Consider the following 10,121-nt stretch of genomic DNA (forward strand, 5'->3'; position numbering starts at 1 on the left):
TCACTGTAATTCAGTTTAGCCCAATTTCAGAAGATGGAGAGATAACACGTATTGATAGGGAAGCGACATAAAGGAAATGGCATTTAAACATGAGTCTAGGGGCACCTGGATGGGTCAGTTGGTTATGCGTCCAAATCTTGATATTGGCTCAGGTCATGATCTCACGGTTTGTGAGATTGAGCCCTGTGTTGGACTCCACACTGAGCACGGAGCCTGCTGGGGAATCCTCTCTCTCCCTTTCTCTCTGTTCCTCCCTCACTTGCATGTGTGCATGCCTTCTTTCTCAAAATAAATAAATAAACTTAAAAAGCAATGAATCTAAAAAAAAAAAGGCAATGAATCTAAAAGGTAGGATGATCTTAAATATCAAAGACACGAGAACTATGAGAACAGATAAGAGGGAGTATAGGAAGAGGGTGTAAAATGACCAAAGCAGGATAGAAAAATGCTTACTGTGTGTTCAGGGAATAACTGAAGTTCAGCTGGTTTATGGCAAAGGGAGGATTTATATAGCAATTGGAGACAAAGATTAAAAAAAAAAAACAATACGGGTTGTATACATGTAGATATGCTGACTATTGGACCTCATTATCATAGATTTTTCTCATTCTTGCTCAGATTAGTGCAATCATCTTCCCATTGGATATCCTTGCTTCAGTTTCTACCTTGATCAAGCAATCTTTGTTCATCCTCCTGCCACAGCTTGTAAAATACTTTCTCGTGGAAGCTCTGTTAAGTTCTTAAGACAGTTAAGTTCTCATTGTTAAATTCATGTATATGTTGAGGATTTGCTTGTTTACAGCTGTTAATCACTGTTATTTGGTTAACCTTGCTAGATGGTAAGTTCAAAGAAACAGGAACTACATTTTTAAATATTGGTTTTAAAATGTCTCACTACACAGTAGCAGATAAATGAATGCAGTCTTTTTTGAAAAAAAAATATAATGGAACATTTGTTGATCATACATTTCCTATGAGCAGAGTCAAATGAATATTATTTTGAGAACTGACTGGTATCGACAAGATGTTTAACAATATAGTACCGAGGCATGACTAATAAAAAATATGGGAGTCAAGGTTGAAGGGTAACAAAGCTGTTATCTGCAATCACCAATGTGACAAGAATAAATAAATAGGAATTGGTGGAATCAATTGCATAGAAATGACTCATGATGAGTTTCCTGGGAAACTAAATACATCAATCCCTAGAAATCTGAACCACATGCTGGCTGGTAAAAAAGATGACTGCCAATTCCTGGAAATAGAATTGCTTAGGCAGCAGGAACCTGGGAACTGAATTCTTGAGTTCAAAATATAAACAGCCAGTGGGTGTAACAGATCGGCATGAAATACAGCAAGAGAAACTTGGAAGTCTGGTAGGGGTAGGACCTATAGGAAATCTAGTAGCACTTTGGTAGAGAGCAGGACTGCAAGGAAACAAGACCTAGAATAATTGTTGCTGGAAACAAGACCTAGAATAATTGTTGCTGGAATATAGAGGGAACCTTACTTTGATCCTGGCAAACTCAGAATGTTGCAGAAGACTTGGACATAGGTGTTGGCTGTTTCGGGAGCAGCTTTTATATGGGATTGAGACAATTTCTTGATATGCAACGATAGTTTTTATACTTTGATGCTGATATCCGTAAATGGAGTGTTGTATTTAACCTAAGTATCAGTTGTGCTATTACAAATGTACTGCCTCAACATTGTAATCGCCAGCTGTGTGTATTGCATTATATTGCGGTGTAATGACTATTGAATCTCTCCCTGATTTGCCTTTAGAAGGTTGTTTTTTGGGCACTTGGGGGGGGCTCAGTCATTAAGCACCTGGGTCTTGTTCTCAGCTCACGTCATGACCTCACGGTTTGTGAGATCTAGCCCTGTGTTAGACTCTGCGCTGATAGCAGGAAGCCTGCTTGGGATTCTCTCTCTCTCCCTCCCTCTCTGCCCCTCCCTTCCTCCCCTACTCTCACTCTCTCTCTAAATAAATAACTAGAGTATTTCCTGGAGCCAGAAAACCACTTTTACGTTTTTAACCAGGTAATGGTTTTAATCATCAGCGATAGCTCCGATTTAGCCAAAAAATACTCCTCCGTGTTAAGGCTATTTTGTCCGTGTTCTGTATTTCTAGAATGACTGTGGCCCCCATGTGGGAATGTGCATGTGGGGATTACGTGGATTATTCTATTTTAAAAAATCGTGGAAGTTATAAGCAAAATAAAATTAAGTTCATAGAAGAGTACTGGACACTGCCCTTTCTATTTCTGTCAGGGAAAGCCAAATGAAATTTTCTACACTTTCTCTCAAAATTTCAATCCCTTTAGATTTCCCAGTGACAGTGTCGAAACCATGATCATTTCTCAAGCAATTTAATGGTGAGTCTTTTTGACCTCTTCTATTCCACTGTCCTCAACATGATGACTTTGAGTCTTGTGTTTGTTGCCTCATGGTCTTGCATGGTCACAACATTGTCCAAAATGGGTATTATGAGCTGATTTGTGCCCCTCCCGTCAACATTCCCATGTTGGATTTCTAACCCCTAAGAACCTCATAATGTAACTGTATTTGGAGATGGGACCTTTAAAGAGGTAATTAAGGGAAAATGAGGTTAAATGGGTGGGCTCTAATCCAACATGACTGGTGTCCTTCTAAGAGGAGATTAGGACCCAGAAACTCATGATGATAATGGGGAGCGGGAGAAGGAAGAGGGATGGCTGGAGGAGAGAGAAGATGAGATTACATGGCACAATTGAAATTGCATTAAAATGAAACTTAGGAACCAGGGGTCTATCCTTAGCACTGCCATTATCTTTCTGTGAGACTTAGAAACTAACTCTTGTAAGTCTCAAGATCCATGTGTATACAACAAGTTAAGTTTGACGTGGTGATCTCTACAGTCACTATGCCTCCCATATTTAATGCATCCAGGAAGAGAGTGAGACATTTGTATCTCCTCAAAGAAATGGCACCTTTGGCAAGTCTATGTTTCTCCTCGAGCTTCTATTTTCTCATATGCTAAAAGGACGTTAGACTATCATGAGTGAATTCCACACTGGGATGCTTGTGAGTATGATGAAAAAACGCACAGAAAATTTCTTTAAAGATTCCCTGGCTCTGTGCAAAGTTATCACTTTATTTTTAGGTTCGGCTCATTTACAACAAGCCCTATTTTTAACAGCTTATCGTTTCCTGATATACTATATTTATAAAAGTTTAGGAAGGAATCATAAAATAACTGAACCTCAGGTTGAGATACAACGGAAGCAGACATCTGGGCCGTTCTAGAAGCCCATTTGGGAAGGCACCAAGATGGAATCCATGTCTTCTGAACCTGACCTTCTCACCTGGCTTCAGTGATAACGTCATACACGCTTGGAGAAATGAATCAGGCTTGAAACTGGTTGTTGGAATGCAAAATGCAGACGCCTTTAACCAAAATGAGATAAATTCAGTTTTAGTTATTGAAAGCTCATAGGTAGCCTTCTCTCAATTTTACAAACACATAGCAGTTTTCTCTTTACTTCTTTCTTTTTAATGGACCAAACCATATAAACTTATTTCCTTGCTTTCTATATTCCTGGTGTTATGTGGCAACTTCTTAATTCCTTCACTCTGCCAGCACAGATACATGGTCAGCTGTTCATTGAGTGAATTCAACTCTCCTCTGCTCCTCAGATTTATTGTCAGAGAAACCTGCACCTTCACACCATGAACTTCCAAGAAATTACTATGTTAAGAGAAGGAAAACTCTACAGATATCAGTTAAGACCTTGCATACACAACCTTTCAAAGCCCTTTCACAGAAAAATAGAATCTTTCATTTCAATTTCACAAATATACAACAAAACAAAATTAGAAAATAAACAAATAAGAAACCACCATATTATTTGTGGATTAAGACGTTTATTAGATTTAAATCATGTAAATTTCATTTAGAGAAGCTAATCTATTAAAATTCTTTCTTAAAGGCTGGCTTTAGAGTTTAAATCTGGGTTATTCAGCTTAGTGCTGGAAATATGTTGTTTAAAAGTTAAAAATCAGTAGAGATAAGGCACAAATAAAACAAACTTTTAACTTAAAACCTCATATGATTATAAACTAATCAATACCATTGATTATAATGCAAACATCGAAGAAAAAAAAACCAATGAAATTGGGAAATATTTTGAAATGCATGATAACAATGATATAACTCAGTAAAATTGGGGAGATACAGCTGCAAAGAATGACACATTTAAATTTTAACGTATATACAAACATACAAGAAAGTTTGAAATAAAATTTTAGTACTCTACATGAGGAAGCTTGAAAAAAGAATAAAAATTTAAACCAAAAGAAATTTTAAGATAGGAAATTATAAAGACAAGAATAGAAGTCAGTGAAATAGAAATCAACATGAAACAGACAAAGCCAACAAGGTCAAAATTCAGATTTTGTGAAAACTAATAAAGTTATTTATTTCATTTAAAAATTATATAGGAAAACAGGTGACAAATACTTTCAGAAAATTTATATAATCATTTGGAAGAATATTTATTTTTACATATTCCAAAGCAGAATTAACTTTTCCTTCCTTTCTCTCCAGCAACTAAGGTATGTGTCTTTGTCTTTCTCATTCTTACGGACTTCCAAATGCTTTTTCAATAGCCCTCGTGACAAACTTAGGAGTTACTAACCACAAGATGAATAGGCTTCAGAACTACTCTTAGACAAAACGGAAAGTTAAATATGTTTTCAAAGAGTACCAAGTCTTAATCCAGATCTTCTGTACCAAAGAGGCTTGTAACCTCATTCCCTTCCAGTTAATTCTTATCTCTAATTCTATTTCATATAAGTGATTGAATGGAATCCATTTGAAGGAGACTTCCCATGTACTCAGATCCTGGTCTGCTTGTTTATTGATCAAGACTGCACACTACTGACCTCCAGAGAGAGTTTTCTTTTTTTTTTTTTAAGAAAAAAAAAAAAAACCCTAAATTATTTGTCAACACTATACAACTGGACAGTTACAAACTATGTGTGCTGTTTACTATGGAAATATTGACTTGCATTTTTTGTTTGTTTGTGAGTCTGCATCTTTTTTTTTTTTTTTTCTTTTCCCTGAGTCTGCATTCTTGAGATATGGAGCTAATTGTTTCTGATCTGAGCAGTGTCATGCACTGATTATAGTACTTATTTTTTCAATTGTACACACTTCTAGAAATTACTTTTAATGATTTTTTTCCCTAATGTTTATTTATTTTTGAGAGAGACAGAGACAGAGCACAAGCAGGGGAGGGGCAGAGAGAGAGGGAGACACAGAATCTGAAACAGGTTCCAGGCTCTGAGCTGTCAGCACAGAGCCCGACACGAGGCTCGAACTCATGGACCGTGAGATCGTGACCTGAGCTGAAGTCCGATGCTCAACCAACTGAGCCAATCAGGTGCCCCAAAATTAATGATTTTATAGTTGGAGGATACAAATTTTCTGAAAATATTTTTCTTTTTCTTTCATTTTTGAAGGATATTTTGAACTGATATAAAATTCTAGGAAGCTGAATTTTCTTTTTCTTTTCAGCCTTTTAAAAATATCATTCCAGGGACACATGGGTGGCTCAGTGGGTTGGATGTCAGACTCTTGATTTCAGCTCAGGTCATGATCTCACGCTTCCTGGGTTCCAGCCCTGCATCAGGTTCTGTGCTGTGTCAGCATGGAGCCTGCTTGGAATTTTCTCTCCCCCTCTCTCTGCCCCTCCCCTATTCATGCTCCCTCTCTCTTTCTCTCAAAATGAATAAATTTAAAGAAAAAAAAATCATTTCATGTTCTTCTGGTGTTAAGAACATTAGCTGTATTTCTTATCACTATTCCCCATATGTAATGTTTCCTTTTCCCCTAGCTAATTTATGATTTTCTTTTTATCTTTGCTTTTAATCAATTCACTATAATGTGCCTAGTGTGGCTGTTGATTCAAGTATCCCAAGATTCTTGGATTTGTAAATTGGAAGTTTTATTGATTTGTTTGCTGTTATTTTGTTTGTTGTTAGGCAAATGTACAAAAGTTTTTACTATAGTTTTTTTTTTTCTGCTCAATTTTTTTTATGGGACTTCTCTTACACAGTTTTTAGATTGCCCTATGTTTTTCAACAAGTTTCCAAATCTTTACTCTGCCTCCTTTTTCAATCTTTATTTCTCTGTGTAGCTTGGTTTGGATAATACATATTTTTTAAAAACCTATTTTCAAGTTCACTTATCCTTACTTCCGTTTTGTCAAATATTCTCATAATCCTATTTTAATTTTATGTCTTTACTTAATTTTAAGCCTTTAACTTTCTGTTTAGAGATATCCATTAGGTTTTTTTTAATTATTTCCATCTCTTATAATTCCCATGTGTTTATTAATTGCATCCATCTTTTTCTTAATTATTTACATGTTCATCATAGTCTCTTTCAAGTCTGTGCCAACTAATTCTAATATTTGTAGTAAATGTGAACTTGCTTCCATGGATAGTTTTGATTGGGTAACATTTACATGCTCCTTGAAATTTTTTATAATGCTTTATTACATTATAGACATTATAAACAAAAGACCAGTGGATTTTGAAATAGAGATACTTATATTTATAGAGTCACAATTGTAGTTATAAACACATATGATTATATGATCAATACATATGCACACACAAAATAAACATATGCAACTATATTCCTTTATTGTTTTCCAGAGAACGTAAGTCCTTCCCTCTGCATGTTAGAAAGGCAAAGGGCTTAACAGTAAACTTCATTAAAGAATTGAGTTAAGCAGGACTGTCCCAGTTTAAACCAGTTTGAATGCATCTCCACTTTGCCCACACTCCAACCAGATTATGTTGACACTCTGATCTGAGCTCATTATTTTATTCTCTATTTCAGCTGAGGACGAGGCTGGCCCAGAGTTTCAGACTGTTCTAGTGTGCCTTTGAATTCATTTGAATTGGTTCATTTTAGTTATTGTATCTTACAGTTTTAGTATGTTTTTATATTACATTTATTTATTTTTGAGCGACAGTCCGTGAGCGGGGGAGGGGCAGAGAGAGAGGGAGACACAGAACGTGAAGCAGGCTCCAGGCTCTGAGCTGTCAGCACAGAGCCCGACGTGGGGCTCGAACCCATGACCTGTGAGATCATGACCTGAGCCGAAGTCAGACACTCAACCGACTGAGCCACCCAGGCACCCCCAGTTTTAGTATTTTTATGTTCATTTTTATATATTCTAGTATTTTGCCAAAACTCTTAACTCTTGTCTTTAATTGCTTAAAAATAATAACCGCAGTTATTTTTCTGTACATTTCTAATATGTACATTATCTAGATACTCTGTAAGTTTGCTTATGCTCTGTGTTGTCTCTTACAGGTCTTGTTTTGCCTGTTTGTAGCCTTAGTAAATTTTAATCAATTACCACAGGTAATTTGAAGCTCTGAATGGGTCTATTTTTGCAAGGATTTATTCTGGTTATGCCAAGCTGAGGTAAGATTACTAACACTCTCAATATCATAAACACTGATGCAAGTCGAAGGTTGCCTTCAGTTCCTATGAAACACACTCTATGTTTGCATACTCATAAAATTCTGGTAGAATCTTTCAAAGCCCAGAATATTTACCTGTATTCCAAGCTCCTTAAAAATGAAGCCCTGAAATCTGATTCTATTCATTCACACCAATAGCCCATTAACGTTTTTGGATTCAGTGGACAACTCAGGAAGAAAGTAGCCCAAATACCATTTACTTTGACTTAAAACTTGTCTTAATTCGATCTAGCAATTCTTAGCTGATAGTACTCCAGAGTTTATGTATAGATTACTTTCTTAAGTCCTACTAAAGTTTTTATTCATAAGAGTGATTAAACTATCTAGTCTAATGCTATCAAAAGTTATATTTGGTATAAATATCACATTAAGTTTCTATATATGAGGGTGATTGGTAAGAATATTCATTCTGTGATATATGCAAAATTATTTAGAATAGACAATAAACATGGAAGATTATCACTAGAAATCTGTTCAAGTAAATTTAACAGGTGACTATGAAACCTAGGATTATTGTCACTCAAAACTCAGACTGAAAAATGACAAAGTAATGTGCACGCATTATTAATTATTCATAAACATACCAGCTAACTTTATAGATCTCTGCTTTGTTCATTTCATCTTCCCAAACTTCCTCTATTCCAACCCTTACTAATTCTGTTTTTGCTTTTCATAGTATGCTCCAACTTTCAGGAAATTGTGAACATTGATTTCTCCATAAACCTGAGATCTTTGGCCAGACCTTGACTTACTTTGAGCTTCCATTGCCTCATGTTTAAAAGAAATTTAGCACATAAACTATATCTCTCTCTGAGTGCTGTTCAAGATTCTAAAGAAGCAATGACTTGAAAATCTACTTGAACATTTATTTAGCATAACTCAAAGATAGTTCTTTTTGATTATTAGATTTATCTTTTTATCAAACTGTGTCTCACATATCAACATATTGTTTTCTGGAATACATGGCCTAAAAAAGATTAGCACACGTCTATAACAAAATAGAAATAAAGGATCTCCATTTTTTCTTGACATTAAAGCTGTGGTTCTCAGCTATGTAGTTTAAGTCATTGGAGAACATTAGGGTAAATACCTACACAAGCTGATCCAAAAATCTTTACACCAAGCATGATTGGTTTCCTTCTTATATACCATAAAGAAATTAATTCAATCAAAATGTACTCACTGGGATTCAGTGAGTTACTTTGGTTACTTTCCCCAAGTAATATTGGATGAGTCTCATGGAAGTTATTCAACATTTATATTTAGTAGTTCCTGAAAAATATACAGTCACAAGTTAGATTTACATTTAATTTTTTTCATGTGCAAACCTACCATTGTATCTAAATTTTATTCTTTCCCTCTGCATTTTGCATATATCTACCAACTTTTGTGCTTTTCTTCTCCTATGAAGAGAGATACAGGGTCTCACATGATTTAAGAGATTAGATTTTTATAGATCTTGAGATACTCATTTATACAGTTTATATAAAAAGGAAAATATCTAAAGACAAAAACTTTAAACCTTTTTTTAAAGTTTATTTATTTATTTTAAGGGAGAGAGAGAGTGAGAATAAGCAGGACAGGACAGAGAGAGAGGGAGAGAGAGAATCCCAAGCAGGGATTGTGTATGTAATAATTGTATGATTTCCATCACCAATAGAGCTATATGATTGAAATCTTATGTTTATTGCTTAGTTTTACATATTGCAGGAACCAATCTGAAAGCTAAGCTCGTGGCCACAGAAAGGGTGAGGAATTAGTCTCTGGAGACCATAGAGAGTTGTTTCTTGTGAAAAAAAAAATAGTTAACATTCTGCAAAAAGATCCAGACATTCAACAAGTTAATCTGTAGAAGCCAGATCCATAGATTGGTTTGTAGCAAAATGGCTGGAGATGCCGAAAACCAAAATAGGTTGGGTGGCAGAATGTGGATCCATAGCTCAAGGTGGGGAAGCCACGGACTCCATAACCCTGGGGTCTGAAGCCTCTGGGCCCAGCATAAGTCATCCAGCAGGGACTGCAGAGTGTGGAAGTCCTTGGGCGGGAGCAGGACGTCTGGCAGGGGCCGGACACCACGCAGGACGTCCGGCAGCTGGTGGGCTCACAGCAGGTCTCCTGACAGCCGCTGTAGAGGGAGGAGCCCAGCTGGCAGGTGCTGGGAGAGCAGAGGTCAGTGCGGTAGACCAGGTTGCTGGGGTAGAAAGAACTTGGGTAGCGCAGGTAGCCCCCAAGGGAGCGGGAGGAGAAGTTTCCGGAGCAGCAGCTGAAGCCCATGTTCATAGGAGATGTGAGTTCAGCTGAGAAAACACAGAGAATCCTGAATTCACACTGAGAATATTCTGAGGTCTATTCTATCTCCGGACGGTGGCATTTATATACTCTCAGCTGCAGGTGTCGAAAGTGACAAGAGCATCATCCCTATGTTTGTACTCCTTCATTTGCATAGTATTAACTCAATCATCTTCTCTGTAATTGCAGCTGCGTAGTTTCGCACCTATTGCATTTATGAGGACTATAATAAATTTTGTTATAACACAAAGCCAATGAACTATTCTTATGTCAGAAATGTTATGACC

At 36.5% G+C, this 10,121-nt stretch overlaps 1 protein-coding gene across 1 annotated transcript; it reads right to left on the minus strand.

The window, feature by feature from the left end:
- Positions 1-9,378: 9,378 nt before the first annotated feature.
- Positions 9,379-9,840, minus strand: LOC122230145 (keratin-associated protein 13-2-like). The gene has a single exon (XM_042955849.1). It carries the CDS (start codon positions 9,823-9,825, stop codon positions 9,379-9,381), a length of 447 nt encoding a protein of 148 aa, XP_042811783.1. The 5' UTR covers positions 9,826-9,840.
- Positions 9,841-10,121: the final 281 nt, after the last annotated feature.

The sequence above is a fragment of the Panthera leo genome, chromosome C2 (genome assembly GCF_018350215.1).
Source record: "Panthera leo isolate Ple1 chromosome C2, P.leo_Ple1_pat1.1, whole genome shotgun sequence".
NCBI lineage: Eukaryota > Metazoa > Chordata > Mammalia > Carnivora > Felidae > Panthera > Panthera leo.